The sequence below is a fragment of the Branchiostoma belcheri genome, unplaced genomic scaffold (assembly GCF_001625305.1).
Source record: "Branchiostoma belcheri isolate BF01 breed outbred unplaced genomic scaffold, Haploidv18h27 scaffold2, whole genome shotgun sequence".
NCBI classification, from domain to species: domain Eukaryota; kingdom Metazoa; phylum Chordata; class Leptocardii; order Amphioxiformes; family Branchiostomatidae; genus Branchiostoma; species Branchiostoma belcheri.
Genome location: NW_017803490.1, coordinates 5,279,141 through 5,295,989, shown reverse-complemented (window position 1 = coordinate 5,295,989; position 16,849 = coordinate 5,279,141). Strand labels below are relative to the sequence as shown.

The 16,849-nt window shown below is 40.4% G+C and overlaps 6 protein-coding genes across 6 annotated transcripts in view; 3 read left to right on the top strand and 3 right to left on the bottom strand.

The window, feature by feature from the left end:
- Positions 1–264: 264 nt before the first annotated feature.
- On the top strand, positions 265–9,330 carry LOC109468985 (centrin-3). The gene is made up of 6 exons (XM_019767370.1): positions 265–302; positions 6,094–6,186; positions 6,915–7,050; positions 7,198–7,312; positions 7,744–7,935; positions 8,495–9,330. Exons 2-6 carry the CDS (start codon positions 6,170–6,172, stop codon positions 8,536–8,538), a joined length of 504 nt encoding a protein of 167 aa, XP_019622929.1. The 5' UTR covers positions 265–302; positions 6,094–6,169; the 3' UTR covers positions 8,539–9,330.
- On the top strand, positions 1,329–1,637 carry LOC109468988 (vicilin-like seed storage protein At2g18540; the record flags this gene model as incomplete). Its single annotated transcript, XM_019767372.1, has 1 exon — positions 1,329–1,637. A coding segment is annotated over one exon (309 nt), but the record flags the coding sequence as incomplete, so codon positions are not given.
- Positions 4,446–5,495, bottom strand: LOC109468987 (trichohyalin-like; the record flags this gene model as incomplete). Its single annotated transcript, XM_019767371.1, has 2 exons — positions 4,446–4,534; positions 5,255–5,495. Coding segments are annotated over 2 exons (330 nt in total), but the record flags the coding sequence as incomplete, so codon positions are not given.
- A 407-nt stretch (positions 9,331–9,737) lies between the features above and the next one.
- Positions 9,738–13,117, bottom strand: LOC109468703 (Rieske domain-containing protein-like). Its single transcript, XM_019767017.1, has 3 exons — positions 12,925–13,117; positions 10,378–10,493; positions 9,738–10,068 (listed from the first exon to the last, which is right to left on the bottom strand). Exons 1-3 carry the CDS (start codon positions 13,115–13,117, stop codon positions 9,979–9,981), a joined length of 399 nt encoding a protein of 132 aa, XP_019622576.1. The 3' UTR covers positions 9,738–9,978.
- Positions 13,118–13,482: 365 nt separating this feature from the next.
- LOC109468807 (G patch domain-containing protein 4-like) lies at positions 13,483–16,348 on the bottom strand. The gene is made up of 7 exons (XM_019767147.1): positions 16,096–16,348; positions 15,648–15,721; positions 15,296–15,388; positions 14,841–14,954; positions 14,623–14,720; positions 14,451–14,501; positions 13,483–14,168 (listed from the first exon to the last, which is right to left on the bottom strand). The coding sequence occupies exons 1-7, from the start codon at positions 16,328–16,330 to the stop codon at positions 13,655–13,657; spliced, it is 1,179 nt and encodes a 392-aa protein (XP_019622706.1). The 5' UTR covers positions 16,331–16,348; the 3' UTR covers positions 13,483–13,654.
- An 83-nt stretch (positions 16,349–16,431) lies between these two features.
- LOC109468806 (microfibrillar-associated protein 1-like) overlaps positions 16,432–16,849 on the top strand; it is a 6,272-nt gene continuing 5,854 nt past the window's right edge. The window contains exon 1 of the mRNA XM_019767146.1: positions 16,432–16,822. Within this exon, the coding sequence (XP_019622705.1) occupies positions 16,723–16,822 (100 nt within the window). The 5' untranslated portion in view covers positions 16,432–16,722. The remainder of the gene's footprint in view (positions 16,823–16,849) is intronic.

Sequence of the window (16,849 nt, the reverse complement as noted above, 5' to 3'; positions counted from 1 at the left end):
ACGTCATGCTTGTTTACTTTTTGGGGCTGAACAGGTGTCAACAAAACTACGTGGATTCCTTTTTTGTTGTTGTTTTTCGTCCTAGAGGTAGAAGTACACGGATTACGTTTTCTCCGTCCCTCTTTTTCACTAAAGTGCACCGAAATTTGTAAAATATCCTCAAAATTCAATAGTTTTTACATACATAATTTGTATCACTAACACTAACAGGTGGCATTTGGGAAGTTTGCTCATGCGCATGGCATGACGGGACTTTTTCACGGACATGCGCATTCGATACCTAACCGCCATCTTTGATTTGGCCCGTTTTGGGTAAAGGGACCATTTATCTTGTCCCGAGTATGTAAATTAGACTCCTTAAACAGCAATGCATGCAAATATCATGCAGATATATAATAATGCGGAAGAAACTAGGAGAAACTAGGAAAAAGCAGTAGAAATCGGGAGAATATAAAAGAAAGAAGGAGAAAGCAAGAAAAGGCTAGAAAATATAGGAGAAAGCGGAAGAATACAGGAGAAAGCTGGGGAATACAGGAGAAAGCAAGAGAATACAGGAGAAAGCAGGAGAACACGGGACAATACAGGAGAAACCAGGAGAACACAGGAGAAAGCAGGAGAAAGCAGGAGAACACAGGAGAAAGCAGGAGAACACAGGAGAATGCAGGAGAAACCAGGAGAAAGCAGCAGAACACAGGAGAAAGCAGGAGAACACAGGAGAATACAGGAGAAACCAGGAGAACACAAAAGAAACCAGGAGAAACCAGGGGAAAGCAGGAGAAAGCGGCAGAACACAGGAGAAAGCAGGAGAACACAGGAGAAAGCAGGAAAACACAGGAGAATACAGGAGAATACAGGAGAACCAGGAGAACACAGAAGAAAGCAGGAGAAACCAGCAGAACACAGGAGAAAGCAGGAGAATACAGGAGAAGGCAGGAGAACACAGGAGAAACCAGGAGAATATAGGAGAAAGCAGGAGAATACAGGAGAAACCAGGAGAAAGCAGGAGAATACAGGAGAACAAAGGAGAAACCAGGAGAAACCAGGAGAATGCAGGAGAATACAGGAGAAAGCAGGAGAAAGCAGGAGAAACCAGGAGAAACCAGGAGAAAGCCGGAGAATACAGGAGAAAGCAGGAGAAACCAGGAGAACACAGGAGAAAGCAGGAGAATACAGGAGAAAACAGGAGAAAGCCGGAGAAACCAGGAGAAAGCAGAAAAAAGCAGGAGAATACAGGAGAAAGCAGGAGAATACAGGAGTAACCAGGAGAATACAGGAGAAAGCAGGAAAACACAGGAGAAAGCGGTAGAATACATGAGAAAGCAGGAGAATACAGGAAAAACCAGGAGAATACAGGAGAAAGTAGGAGAACACAGGAGAAATTAGGAGAAAGCAGGAGAAAGCAGGAGAAAGTGGTAGAATACAGGAGAAAGCAGGAGAACACAGGAGAAAGCAGGGGAATACAGGAGAAACCAGGAGAAAGCAGGAGAATACAGGAGAAACCAGGAGAGAGCCGGAGAATACAGGAGAAAGCAGAAAAAGCAGGAGAAAGCAGGAGATACCAGGAGAAAGCAGGGGAAACCAGGAGAATACAGGAGAAAGCAGGAGAAAGCAGGGGAAACCAGGAGAATACAGGAGAAAGCAGGAGAATACAGGAGAAAGCGGGAGAATACAGGAGAAAGCGGGAGAATACAGGAGAAAGCGGTAGAATACAGGAGAATTAGGGGAATACAGGAGAAAGCAGTAGAATACAGGAGAATACAGGAGAAACCAGGAGAAAGCAGGAGAATACAGGAGAAACCAGGAGAGAGCCGGAGAATACAGGAGAAAGCAGAAAAAGCAGGAGAAAGCAGGAGATACCAGGAGAAAGCAGGGAAACCAGGAGAATACAGGAGAAAGCAGGAGAAAGCAGGGGAAACCAGGAGAATACAGGAGAAAGCAGGAGAATACAGGAGAAAGCGGGAGAATACAGGAGAAAGCGGGAGAATACAGGAGAAAGCGGTAGAATACAGGAGAATTAGGGGAATACAGGAGAAAGCAGTAGAATACAGGAGAATACAGGAGAAACCAGGAGAAAGCAGGAGAATACAGGAGAAAGCAGGAGAAACCAGGAGAAAGCAGAACAATACAGGAGAAAGCAGAACAATACAGGAGAAACCAGGAGAACACAGGAGAAAGTAGGAGAACACAGGAGAATGCAGGAGAATACAGGAGAAACCAGGAGAATACAGGAGAAAGCAGCAGAACACAGGAGAAAGCAGGAGAACACAGGAGAAAGCAGGAGAACACAGGAGAATGCAGGAGAATACAGGAGAAACCAGGAGAAAGCAGGAGAATACAGGAGAAACCAGGAGAAAGCAGGAGAACACAGGAGAAACCAGGAGAACACAGGAGAAATTAGGAGAAAGCAGGAGAATACAGGAGAAAGCAGGAGATCAGGCAGTTTTTTCAGGCTGTCGGTACCTCTGTAAGGGATGAAAAACTCACACACAGATGTGTAGACCAACTACATGTATTTATTTGATTCTTGTTTTGTTTTCGCCCGCGCGCATTACATTTGGAGTCGGCTGAGAATGTCATCCATAAAATTTACTTGCTGTGGCCTTACATAGTGGCCAAGATGTAGTTTATGTAGGTTAGAAATAGTGTAGAGCATGACATCTTGCTCAATCTTTATGTGTTATTTTCCTTTTCTTGTATTTCTTGAAAAATAACTTGTTATACGCTGTGACAGCAGTAAATTGTAACCACTAAATAGTTATGCAAGAATACCTATTCCCCAAAATGAAATTCCTCCAGATTGCAACTTCTTGTCTGTATTTTCGTCTGTCTATAAGACTCAGTATATGTATCAATCTGCCTCTAATCGTTTTGATTCCTTTATATGAAATTTCCACCGTACTTTCTTTTTATCATCAGGTCTTAAATCTGCAACTGTGTTTAGAAAGAGAGAAGAAGTTGAACCTGTACATAGTAAACATACATAGTATACATTTATATTAAGACGCAATAGTAGATTTTGCTATCGTTATGTAATCAATGCGCTTACCTTTTATGACCTGTAATTAACTCGTGAGAGTATTAACGTACAATAAAAGTCAAGACTGTCATTCATCATTCATCATTCTTTTTTACCTTGCATTAAAGTATTTTCTAGTCCTATCGCCAATCAGTATACAAAAAAACTATTTGCTTTCACTCTTTCTCCTGCTTTTTCCTGCATTCTCCTGTATTCTCCTGATTTCAACTGCTTTCTCCTAGTTTCTCATGGTTTCTCCTGTGTTCTCCTGCTTTCTCATTGTTTTTCCTTGCTTCTACCACTTTCTCCTGGTTTCTCCTGGTTTCTCCAGGTTTCTCCTGGCTTCTCCTGCGTTCTCCTGCTTTCTCCTGTATTCTCCCACTGTCTCCTGTATTCTCCTGCTTTCTCCTGTATTCTCCTGCTTTCTCCTGTATTCTCCAGCTTTCTCCTGTATTCTCCTGCTTTCTCCTGTATTCTACTGCTTTCTCTTATGTTCTCCTGCTTTCTCCTGTGTTCTCCTGCTTTCTCCTGGTTTCTCCTGTGTTCTCCTGGTTTCTCCTGTGTTCTCCTGCTTTCTCTGTATTCTCCCGGTTTCCCCTATGTTCTCTTGCTTTCTCATGTATTCTACCGCTTTCTCCTGTGTTCTCCTGGTTTCTCCTGTATTCCCCTGCTTTCTCCTGGTTTCTCCTGCTTTCTCCTATATTGTCCTGGTTTCCCTACTTTCTCCTGTGTTCTCCTGGTTTCTCCTGTATTGTTCTGCTTTCTCCTGTATTGTTCTGCTTTCTCCTGGTTTCTCCTGCTTTCTCCTGTATTCTCCTGCTTTCTCCTGGTTTCTCCTGTATTCTCCTGTATTCTACTGCTTTCTCCTGTATTCCCCTGTTTCTCCTGTATTCTCCCGCTTTCTCCTGTATTCTCCCGCTTTCTCCTGTATTCTCCTGCTTTCTCCTGTATTCTCCTGGTTTCCCCTGCTTTCTCCTGCTTTCTCCTGGTATCTCCTGCTTTCTCCTGCTTTTTCTGCTTTCTCCTGTGTTCTCCGGCTTTCTCCTGTATTCTCCTGCTTTCTCCTGGTTTCTCCTGTATTCCCCTGCTTTCTCCTGTGTTCTCCTGCTTTCTCCTGTATTCTACCACTTTCTCCTGGTTTCTCCTGGTTTCTCCTGGTTTCTCCTGCTTTCTCCTGTGTTCTCCTACTTTCTCCTGCATTCTCCTGGTTTCTCCTGTGTTCTCCTACTTTCTCCTGTATTCTCCTGCTTTCTCCTATGTTCTCTTGCTTTCTCATGTCTTCTACCGCTTTCTCCTTTGTTTTCCCGCTTTCTCCTGCTTTCTCCTGTATTCTCCTGCTTTTTTCTGCTTTCTCCTGCTTTCTCCTGGTTTCTCCTGTATTCTCCTGCTTTCTCCTGTGTTCTCCTGCTTTCTCCTGTATTCTCCTGCTTTCTCCTGTATTCTCCTGCTTTCTCCTGTATTCTCCTGCTTTCTCCTGTATTCTCCTGTATTCTCCTCCATTCTCCTGGTTTCTCCTGCCTTCTCCTGGTTTCTCATATATTCTCCTGGTTTCTCCTGCTTTCTCCTGCTTTTTCCTGGTTTCTCCTGTATTCTCCTACTTTCTCCTGTATTCTCCTGCTTTCTCCTGTATTCTCCGGCTTTCTCCTGGTTTCTCCTGCATTCTCCTGCTTTCTCCTGCTTTCTCCTGTATTCTCCTGCTTTCTCCTGGTTTCTCCTGCGTTCCACTGCGTTCTCCTGTATTCTCCTGCTTTCTCCTGTGTTCTCCTACTTTCTCCTGTGTTCTCTTGCTTTCTCCTGTATTCTCCTGCTTCCTCCTGTATTCTCCTGCTTTCTCCTGTATTCTCCTGCTTTTTTCGGCTTTCTCCTGTATTCTCCTGCTTTCTCCTGGTTTCTCCTGTGTTCTCCTGCTTTCTCCTGTATTCTCCTGCTTTCTCCTGCCTTCTCCGGCTTTCTCCTGGTTTCTCCTGCATTCTCCTGCATTCTCCTGCTTTCTCCTGCTTTCTCCTGCTTTCTCCTGCATTCTCCTGGGTTCTCCTACTTTCTCCTGCTTTCTACTGTGTTCTCCTGTATTCTCCTACATTCTACTGCTTTCTCCTGCCTTCTCCTGGTTTCTCCTATATTCTCCTGGTTTCTCCTGCTTTCTCCTGCCTTCTCCTGGTTTCTCCTATATTCTCCTGGTTTCTCCTGCTTTCTCATGGTTTCTCCTGTATTCTCCTACTTTCTCCTGTATTCTCCTGCTTTCTCCTAATTTCTCCTGCTTTCTCCTGTGTTCTCCTGGTTTCTCCTGTATTCTCCTGCTTTCTCCTATATTCTCCTGGTTTCTCCTGTGTTCTCCTGCCTTCTCCTGTATTCTCCTGTATTCTCCTGTGTTCTCCTGCTTTCTCCTGCTTTCTCCTGTATTCTCCTGGTTTCTCCTGTGTTCTCCTACTTTCTCCTGGTTTCTCCTGGTTTCTCCTATATTCTCCTGGTTTCTCCTGTATTCCCCTGCTTTCTCCTATATTCTCCTGCTTTCTCCTGCTTTCTCCTGTGTTTTCCTGCTTTCTCCTGTATTTTCTTGCTTTCTCCTGTATTCTCCTGCTTTCTCCTGTATTTTCCTGGTTTCTCCTGCTTTCTCCTGGTTTCTCCTGCGTTCTCCTGCTTTCTCCTGCAATGTCCTGTGTTCTCCTGCTTTCTCCTACTTTCTCCTGCGTTCTCCTGTTTTCTCCTTCTTTCTCCTGTATTCTCCTGCTTTCTCCTATATTCTCCTGGTTTCTCCTGTGTTCTCCTGCCTTCTCCTGGTTTCTCCTGTTTTCTCCTGATTTCTCCTGTGTTCTCCTGTTTTCTCCTGTGTTCTCCTGCTTTCTCCTATATTCTCCTGGTTTCTCCTGTGTTGTCCTGCCTTCTCCTGCTTTCTCCTGTGTTCTCCTGCTTTCTCCTGCTTTACCCTGCTTTCTCCTGTGTTCTCCTGCTTTCTCCTGCATTGTCCTGCTTTCTCGTTTTTTTTACCTTATTCTGTCACATTATTATGTATTTGCAACGTTTTAGCATGTATAAGCACCTAATTTACATACTCGGGAAAAAATAAATGGTCCCTTTACCCAGTTTTGGTGTTTGTATTTTTTTTTCGTCCAAAGTTTTTCTTCGTATTTCAATTCTAGCCGTTTGAAGTGAGCTATGAGTCTGTCTTTGAGGTGAGAGAAGCTTTAGATATTGTAGATTTTAGAGAACTACCACAATGTACTGAAAATATGTGTTCTTTGCGTGAAAATTCGACACAATTTTGACAAGTCGATGTTTTGGGGAGGGGGGCATTTTTAGCAAACAAGTGGTCGTTTCTAAGATCGTGTAGAGTTGTCGATAGTCGATCATAGTGCACAAATTTTCTGTTTAATCCTGAATGTGGCAGTGAAAATTTGTACAGCACATTCCGTTCTCTGAAAAGTTTATTCCTACTTTTGATGTAAGAAATCTACAGTATACTTTTTAGAGTGTGTGTTTTTTTCCAAAATTTCCAGTGCATAAAATGCAGCATACTCAGTCAGTGCTGCACTGCTGCTGCTATATAATTGTCTGTTTAACAGAAAGGGCTGCAAAGTGGTGTGGGTAAAGTGGTGAAGTTTGACATATTCGATTGCCTAAACCCTTGCTGTAGTTGTTTTTCGAGTAACATTGAGAATCATATATTTTAAACTCTATAGTTTTGATTGTCTTGTAATTTGTAGTGTCTACACTATCATTAGAATATTATATAGCTAGTCATTACAGAATGAAGTGTCACAATTACTGGTTTCGTGTCCTAATTATTACTTTCAATGGATAGAAACTGCCAGAAACTTTGTGTATGTGTTTCGCATAACAGGTAAATAAACACCAGTTTGTAAGGTTTGAACCACTCAAATCTGACGTGTTTGCTCCACAGATCTGACTTCGGTATGGACAAGTCCAAACGTCGGAAGCGTCGGGAGCTGACAGAAGAACAGAAGCAGGAAATCAAGGAGGCCTTCGAGCTGTTCGACACTGACAAGGATCACGCCATCGACTACCATGAGCTCAAGGTCAGGGCATAAAGAAAATTACTAAAAAGATTTACCTTTACTCTGTTCCAGGTAGACAGTAAATTTCCTTAATGGATATTCACACGCTGTGATGAATTAAATTTTGTTTTGAAAATTAAATAGAATTATGCACTGTTCCCCCCACAGGTTGCCATGCGAGCTCTCGGGTTTGATGTTAAGAAGGCTGACGTTCTGAAGATCCTACGGGACTACGACAGGGAAGCCACGGGGAAAATCTCATATGAAGATTTCTCGGAAGTCAGTAAGTACTAGTAAACAGCATATACTGTACATGTATATGTTCAGATGTCATAAAAAGTAGTACTAATATCTAAACAAGAATATTGACATAACAGGTGACTATCACCTTTTCAAGATGGAAACCAGGCTGTAAGGTTTGAACCACTCACACTGGGAAGGTCCCCTACTCTTTACGATAAGTGTGGTGGGATCTTTAATGTGTTTAATGTGTGACTCTCCTCCAACACAGGACCTCCGCTTTACATCCCATCCAAGAGGATGTCCCTAACTGAAGCTAATCGAGTGATGAAATAGCTGTAAAGGGCCTTTCCCAAGGGCAAAACACTGTATCCTGCGAGGGATTCGAACCCAGAACCTTCAGATTCTGAGTCAACAACCCAACCACAAGACCACCTTGCCACCTAAATTTAACTCCCTGTTGATCTTTCCCAGTGACAGATATGATGCTTGACCGTGACCCGAGAGAAGAGGTGATGAAGGCGTTCCGTCTGTTTGACGATGACGACTCCGGGAAGATCAGTCTGCGGAACCTGCGGCGCGTGGCGCGGGAACTCGGGGAGAACATGACGGACGAGGAACTACGAGCCATGATCGACGAGTTCGACAAGGACGGAGACGGGGAAAGTAAGTCACGGCCTTTATTATGCTCTGTTTTCCCTTATTCTTCTTCTCCTAACCAGAAGTCAATGACAGTCACCATGGTAACTGGTGTTGGGTTACATCATGTTGCAATTTTATAGCAGGAGGGATTTATACTCCTGTCTGACGATATACATTTGTATCATGAATGTGTTTGAGTAAGAATTAACAGAGCAGACCATATGTGAAGGTTAACATTTTGTATTTGCTTTGCAAATGTTACCTTTCTAGTTTTACTCATCTTTACATACATACAAGATTAATAGTAACAAAAATAACCACCACATAACACATGACCCACTGTTACAGATAGCTGGTCCAGTTGCCAAAAAATGCTCACCATTAAATATCTTCTGATTTTGGGGCCATTATTGCTTATGACAAGCATTTGATTTCAACCCCTATTGCTGATACAATGTAGCTATTAATTCGTTTTGTCCTTCTAAGTTCTATTACAGTATTTCTTTATCTAGATTGTTTGATACTCAACATGAATCCTTTATACATGTACTATACTATTAAAATCTCTTTCTCTTTTTTACAGTCAATGAGGAAGAATTCCATGCCATCATGACAGGAGACACATAGACTCTACATATCAAACAAGTATCTCCACATCTATCTGTTGTGTCATACAGTCTTCCTATCTGAAACTAAAACATGTTCTGTGATTCTTATTTATTCTGGTATTCTCTCTTCAGCAAGATGTACTATTTAAGCTCAACCTCTTCCACTGTAGGAAACATTTTTTCTGTCTGTATTCCTAAAAAAAACTCCACCTCAAATGAAAAAAAATGATGGTACTCAGTCATATTGGTCAACAGTATAGACCTAGACCTCTCAACTGCTGTAAAGTTTTACATTTATACTGTACATGTATGATGTAGAATTCAAGATTGCACATGTATGTCTACTGAGATGTAAACTAACGTTTCTAGGGATATATCTATCTAAGATAACTTAAGGAGTGTGTGAAAATCTATAGTACTTTTGGATAACAATCCGTACATAGAAAATGGTATAGAAATGTTCTATACCACCCCTTTCTGATGCTTTTAAATAGAATAGATACATTTTGATACTTGTGTGAGGGATACTAGTAGTAGGTTAGGAACAATACCAAGTAGCAATGAGCTTTCAATCTAAGGTTAAATATTTGTTGTATCTATTATGTAATTGCTATATACAGTCTGTTGTTTTTTTACTAAGGAGTTTTTGTTTGTTTCTTTTTGTGATACACAATACTTTGTTGATGCTGTATTACATGGAATGTCCAGCATATTCTCAACAGCAGTGGACATGAAGAAAATGACCACAGTAGATAGTTGGCCACTCATTATACTAGTAATAGACAGAATCAATGGGAAAAGTAATCTTAGGGGCCACAATGGCCAGGTGGTCCTTATACAGAGTTTGTTACAAAAAGTCAATTTTCTGGTCATGTCTTTACAAAGTAACTCTTACTGCATTTGTACATTTGTATGGTAGATAGTAAACAATGAGTATGAACTGATAGTTTATTCAGTTTCAACAATAAACAGAAATAGCTACTAGTAACTAGAGTAAAATCCTGAGTAGTCTACATTCACAATAATGTACTTTGCACAAAATGTCCCTCTAGTATACTAGTAGCTTTTTATACACTTCTCAACAATTTTGTTACCACTATCTAATACAAAAATAAATACATACTTCCATGTGCTATACTGATGGTCATGTCTAATAATTAAGGTAAACGTAAATGATAAGAATCTACGACTATCTCAACATTTTACATGACAATTGGAAACGCTCTGAGAAAAAAAGATCTTATATGAACAAAGTAAAAGTTGATGTTGTGTTAACTATTCAAAACTAGACTTTGAGACTGCACTTGATACACACTTACTGTTGGTATTTTCCCCATACATTCACTATAAAAGACAAAGCACAAAAATATTGCACTAATTTCGGTATCTAATTACATTATGCAGAACTCATTAATTATTGCAGAGTATCCCTTGTTTCTGATATCATAATTTCCTAGTTTTATTTTCTCTCTGGCCGCCGTAGGTGAAGTTCACAGCTGAACTTGATGTAGACTTTGCCGTCCTCTTGCTTCACTTCATATGTTTGTTGCTGTAAAACAACAAAAACAGCTTTGAATAAACAACTCGAAGTATGCTGCATCCAAACGGCATCGAAAACATAACTTTCTTGACCAAGCCGAGGGTTATTATAATCGAGTATAACGTTTTTACATCATTTTTAAATGGCATTGTAGCAAATTGAGAATTTATGTTTCTGTCAAAAAATTTTACAATTCAAGGAACAAATATATTTAACTTTAAGTCTAGTACGTTTGTGAAGATTAAGTCTAGTAGTTTGGGTGCCCCAACAGGTAGAAATTCCACTGAACAGACAGAAGGACCAAGAAGCAAACCTTACCCGAAGCCCAGACTCCGACTTGCCCGTGGAGAGGTCGAACTCGTAAAAATGTAGCGGGCAAACCACCGTGTAACAGCCGTTCAACTCTTCTATGTCTCCCTGGTCCAGCGGTCCTTCTGGAAGGAAAACACAGAAACAACAATTGCCAGGAAAATACCGATTCAAACTTGCAACTAAATTCGTAACAAATGGCCTTGATGGATTTTTCGACATTCAAGCTATGACACGATATAGACCCGCATTGGTCATCAAGTGAATCGTCCCTTCCATTGCCAATGCGCTGCCTACAGAACATAATGGTCGGTCCCTAATCCTTATATAAACATGTGTTACGTTGATTTGTATCGATGTTGTTTTCAACATCACATTGATTTTATGATGGCGCCATCTAGATCTCCAGCAACAGCGATAACAGATAAATTTGCGGCAGCTTCAAATATGAATTCTTCTAAACCTTATTCCAAACGCCAGTGGCCTGCAAGCTCAGATTGCGAGTGTGTTACTAATGTATTTAATCTAAAACATTATCTTGCTTTACGTGCCAATTTTCTAAATTGACGTCGTTGCAAATTGGCGCACAAATGAATTGCAGGCGGCTATCGGCTCTAGTCGCAAATTAAGCCTTCGGGGGTAGTCATTGAGCCATTAAGGATGGATAAGAATTCAAACGAACGCCGGGCGTGCTGCTTTTTAATGTCGGTGGGATATAAAAAGAAGTCCGCCTATCGCGGAATGAACGATGTGGAAAGCACAAAAATTCAGAAAAGAGTTGAGTCAGATAGGAAAGATTTTGTTTGACATATTTAATGATAAAATCGTTTTCCGTTCAAAACGCATCTTTAAAGACTAGAAGTTAATGTCTGTGTGGCTTCTTACGAGGCCCATGCACTTAAAACATGCCGTTGAAACGCAAGCATGCGGCATTCAAATGTGCCCATACGTGTGTTCCCATAGATAACGTTCAGCTACAAGGCCTTCCATGTTTTAAGATTAATTTCGTGATGTACTCTGTATAAATGCATTTATGTACACAGCACTTCACCGAGGTTATATAGCTTCTCAATGACATTCGCACGATCTAAGAAGCCATGCAACAACACTAGATCAACCCAATTCACATCCACTTGTAGCTACGTACGTGTGTAACATTATGAACAGCCGAGTCCCAAATATTTTGGTTCATTCAAGTCTTGAATTCTGATGTAGAAAATCATTTGGTAGACTATTGAGGTACAACAAGTGCCACTTTTAATTCATGACTCTATTCAGACTTACGAGCCTTAACATCAATCATTGATTCCGTGCGTGTCTCTTAATACCCAAAGGCCGTGATTTTCATGGCTTAAATCCCAGCAATTTATAAACATGCACCGGTTGCCGCACGCACATAGTAAGCTTGTTATACATAGTAGCTATATGGATAAAATAATGTGCACAACAGTCAAAAATCAAAAGACCTAACAGCATAAATCATAATCACTTGGTCCTTTAATTTTCTTGTGCAAAGAAAATACAAATGTATCTGTCCCCGAACACATTTGATTTAACCCCGATCCGAGTTTGTTTCTGGCTTGCCTGTTGTTACCGCTCTGCCGGCTGGCATTCAAAATATGAAAACATCTTTGTTATGAGTGACAGTCGCCAATTAGATTCATTATAACGGCGACAGTATTTACACATGGGCTCGCAACAGCATATCATTTGGTTAGCAGGCGCGGAATGCTATTAAGACGCTATTTGCCATTCGGATTCCATCTGCGCTCCAATTGCAATCCTTCTTTGTACAGTGACTTCACAAAAGGTATACGTACGTGCATAAGAGACGAATGCACGGAAAGGCTAGCGTAAAAGATAAAAAATACAGACAAAAAAAGAGTTAACGAAAATGAGTAAGATGTAATATCATGGTGAGAAAACTGTTCACTAGTTGTTTTCTCTTCTTCCTAAAAATAGTTTCTGGTTTGCCTCTGTTATTAGTTGTGACAATGCGGACTATTATTTTCACACGAACGCCTTGCTATCTAATAAATGATGTCTATCTTGACCATGTTTGCGCGCATATCTGCCACATTTGAGCAGTTTTAACGCTTCACCAACCTTGCTTCGGTTCCCTAATTAAGCTTGGCCTCGGGACCTTAAAGTCTTTATTTTATGTCTTTATTTATTCATTTATTCAGCGGGAGCGGATCACACGGGAAAGGCGCCGTGCGTACTGATTGCATGGCTCAATTCAATTCTGAGGGTTGAAAAAGTAAGATCTAATGATAAAATGGTTATGGTTTTAGCGTTTGAAGGATGTCTGTTTTTTTTATACTTCAATTTAGTTCAAACGCTTCGCCGGTATAAAATTATGACGAAAATGTGGAGTATACGCAGCAAATGTCAATATTAGCCCTGAAATCGCTTTCGATGCCTCTAAAAGTTACATGTAACATAGGCCGTTTTTTTCTTTCTGAGCATGCACAGTATAACGTTACATGACTGCGCTAGTATGTTTATATCAAAACTGTAACGTTACCTTAACGCGTTACATAAACCTTAACTTACCTGCATGAGCGCACGACGCCTCTAGCGCGTAAAACTTCTCCCCGACGTAGAACAACGCGACGTCCTGCGATCGGCCGGCCTCGGCGTACAGTCGGCGGCACTTCTGTTTCCGTAGCTGTTCTACCGGCCCGACACACCGCCAGTCGGAAACGCCGGGCTCCGGGCATCGTCTGCTGTCGGCCTCAGCCGCCATGTTGGATCACCTGTGGTCACGTGACTGTAGGGCTACCACATTACGCACAGCGGGGGTGGTAGTCCTGAGGGACTTGTAGTGAAAAATTTGCCAACACGAAACCGCGCAAAAATGCTGTTAATTGCTTTTAAACATTAGGAAATGTGTAGGTTTAAATCTTGGTGGCTGACCAACCTACATGCCAGCCAGCCAACCAACCAACCACACAGAAATTACCCTCAAGTTGGGAGAATTAAGTTTAAGACCCTTAAGTCAACACATTTCCAGCTACATATTCACATGTACTTTAATAATTTGGAACCGCCATTCATAGAAACTGAAACAGCAAGTGATTTCTTGCTCTTCCTTTCTTGAAAAGCTGTAAAAGTTTATTGAATTGTCTGTTGTATCAATACATTGTGTAACACTGAGAAGAAAAATGACTGGATTTGTACAATATTGTTAGATACATTCTTTACACAAGGCCTGAATTGATATATTTCATTGAATGTTGAAATGCGTCATAGTTCATAAAAAGTATTGTCATTCTAGCTCTTCTTAAAATATTTTCTTTTCTTTCTTCTTCTTTTTGTTCTTCTTTGTGACTTTCTTACTTTCTGTTTCATTAACTACGATCACAGCATCAGATTCTTCATTTTTGATTTTCCTTTTCTTCTTTTTCTTGGATGTCTTTATGTTAGAATTTTCACACTCTTCAGTGTTATTTTCATTACAAAGTTCATTGTTTTGTAACTCCATCATTTCTTCCTCCTTGTTGTGCCTTTTCTTCTTTTTCAACTTCTTGTCATCATCAGAAATTTCTCTATCCTTTCTTTTCTTCTTTTTCTTTTCTCCCCTATCTTTCACTTCTTCACATTCTGTTGAAGAAGGTTTGGTGTGGATGTTAGAATCACCCTGATCGGTTGAAAGACTACTACTTGTGCTGCTGTTATCTTCTTCCTGATAGGCAGTTCTGCTCTCCTTCTTGGCCAGGTACTTTTTCAGCAGTTCTCTCTCTTGTTCTTGTATTCTCTGAAGTTTCCCGTTCAACTTGTGTCCATGGCGAGCAGCCCTGTAAAAAATATCATATGTTATTCTCATTTTAAAGGACCATTTTCCAAGAAAACTGACAATAGTTTTACACAAAAGCAAAGCCTTTTGTCTTTCAAAATAATTGCATTCAACATACTCCCAGTTGCAAATACATTGTAATATGTTTATATGTTTTGAGATACAAAACCTAATTCTTCTGGCATACTCAATGACGTATGCTAATTAAAGGGGGAATAGTGTAACAGATCTGACTTGTGACATCATGATTATAATTAGGTTTCATTTTGCATTAAGGACTTACTTGTGGGCTGTTCTTCCTCCACAGGCCTTGAACAGTTCTTCATCTGTCAACCTAATATTGTAGAACAATTACAAAATCTTAAAGAAATATATTGAAAGAAAATTACTACACTACATATTCAACAATTGAAAGTTAAGAACATCTCTACATTAGCAATTGAAAGCTGCCCTACTTTGAAACCTTTGAGTCCTTGTCTTCCTCATCAGAGCTGTCCTCTGATTGGCTGTCATCCTCTTTTTCATCTTGAATACCATTGGTTAATGTGGCTCCCTGCAAAACACAGTAACAGAAACTGTTGTCAGAAATAGTGCTTAGAATATGTCTGTTCAATGCCTTTTTCTGTACAAATTTGCAACTTTTGGTGAAAAAAAATGTAGCTTGCTGGCTTACCTTTATAAAACTTCCGTACAACATGACTTTGTTGTCAAACTTGCCAGTCATGACACTCTCACTGGTGCTGAGTTTTAACTCCTGGTCTGTTGTTTTCTTCACACTCACACCAGACTGGGGAAAAAAGGATAGAGATGATTATATTCGCATAATGTATCACTCTTTCTGTTTAACTGTCATCTGTTTTTCTGTTTGAAGGAAGACCTTAGTTTCTTATACTAGATCAACCATTATACATGTAATTATTATTTTACACCTCAGAACTACAAGTAAACTTGCATCAGACAAAGACATATGCAATCACCTGAATTCAGAGTCTGCCATATCTTTCAATCATCATGCTGCAATTCCTGAGTCTACCAAGAGGAGGCGCTCCAAACTTAGTCGTGTAACAGCATACTACTATGATACTTGTAATAGGGATTTTGTGGTCTATATTGAAGAATTGTACAGACCTCTGAACTTTCCACTGTGATGTTACTGGCTGCTTTGTTGAAAGCGTGCTCCCACCAATTGAAGGTGAACTGGTCACTGATGTTGTGTCCCACCTGGAAGCATGAATCAAAACATGAAACAACTTTCTGTGGAAGAATTATTCAATTTTTCTTCCAATATTTCATCATTTAGCCCACAGAACAACTCGCATCAGACAAAGACATGAGCAATCATATTGACTCAGAGTCTGCCATATCTTTCAATCATCATGCTGCAGTCCCTGCGTCTCTCACAAGGAGGCACTGAACATGTAAGTATAGTGACTATAGTCTGTAAAAGCACACTGGTTACATTTAAACACCTTACACTCACCCCTGCAGTGTCCATTTTTAACTTGACCTTGATAGGATCAGGTCTGCCATGTTCATGTCTTCCCAGGCCACTTCCTGTATGAAGAAACACCATAAAGAATTACATTTTAGGTTATTGATCCCAACAAAACTCATGACAGAAATTGAACCAAATTCTACAGGATTTTTTCATATCTTAATCTAAAAAGATAGTTTTTTAAATCATTTTTAAGATCATAACTAGTAGATATGTACATTCTCAATCTATTCAATGAAATTCAAATTTTCTACATACGCCCCCCTCCCCCTTCAAAATTATCTACTAGTAACACGTGGTGATTCGTACTGTAACTCTAAGTTATTTATTCTTCCAAAATAGCCAATCCAGACGATCAAACTTTCTACAAAAATCTCAAACATCTACATAACATTGTGCTAATATTTTTCACCACTACCAACACAATAAATACCTTCTTTCCACCCATGTTTTTCGAGCTGCTCTCGAGCAAAATTACTGGCAGCCATGTTGAACTTTTCACTTAGGGGAAAATCGTTACTAGTCGATGGGGGTTGTTTGCCGACCATAGTGAACAAAAATCTGGATTTCAAATTTGCAAAAAAAACATCCCTGATATAAAAAAAATTATCATTAAAAACCTTTGTAACATTTCTCTTTGAGGTAAGGAGCTCAAACCTTGCGTTCATCTAATTTTTGCAATACATTTCTGGACATCCTTGTATAAATAACGGATTGTCCCTGCAATAAAGGTCATTAGGGGTCATTTTTCCATTGCATTGTGGGATAGGTACAGACGCCATTTTGGAAGAAAATGGTGTTTGTGTTTTCAGTTTTGTCCACACTTTAGTCGCAAGAAAAGGATTTTGCGGCCTAATTTACGTATCTTTAGTAGTGAGGCTGAAGAAGTATTTTCTTGGAGCCTATTTGGAAGTAATCTGAGGAAACAGACCGGTCTCTGGGGTAGTTTTGGGGCGAATATTTTCGCTAGAAAGACAGAGCTCACCTCGGCAAGGAAGAAAGCTCGAGACCGAGTTTCTTGGTTTTGGTTTGTTGAGTTCGAAGCGGAGAAAAGCCGAGCATGTCCGCCATGGAGAGGGGACCAGGACCGGGCTCCATGGAGAGGAACAGTTTCCTCATCCAGTCCACGGCCGGAGCTGTGCCAGTACGAAATGAGAAAGGTACATACATGTTTTTTTCCTTTGAGT

Coding starts and splice junctions, on each gene's coding strand:
- LOC109468985 (XM_019767370.1), top strand. Junction 7,051..7,197: donor TCGACTACCATGAGCTCAAG/GTCAGGGCATAA, acceptor TTCCCCCCACAG/GTTGCCATGCGAGCTCTCGG. Junction 7,936..8,494: donor CAAGGACGGAGACGGGGAAA/GTAAGTCACGGC, acceptor TCTTTTTTACAG/TCAATGAGGAAGAATTCCAT.
- LOC109468703 (XM_019767017.1), bottom strand. CDS start 13,117: ATGGCGGCTGAGGCCGACAGCAGACGATGCCCGGAGCCCGGCGTTTCC. Junction 10,494..12,924: donor GGCGTCGTGCGCTCATGCAG/GTAAGTTAAGGT, acceptor TTTTCCTTCCAG/AAGGACCGCTGGACCAGGGA. Junction 10,069..10,377: donor AGTCGGAGTCTGGGCTTCGG/GTAAGGTTTGCT, acceptor GTTGTTTTACAG/CAACAAACATATGAAGTGAA.
- LOC109468807 (XM_019767147.1), bottom strand. CDS start 16,330: ATGAACGCAAGGTTTGAGCTCCTTACCTCAAAGAGAAATGTTACAAAG. Junction 14,721..14,840: donor TGTACGGAAGTTTTATAAAG/GTAAGCCAGCAA, acceptor TGTGTTTTGCAG/GGAGCCACATTAACCAATGG. Junction 14,502..14,622: donor AAGGACTCAAAGGTTTCAAA/GTAGGGCAGCTT, acceptor CTACAATATTAG/GTTGACAGATGAAGAACTGT.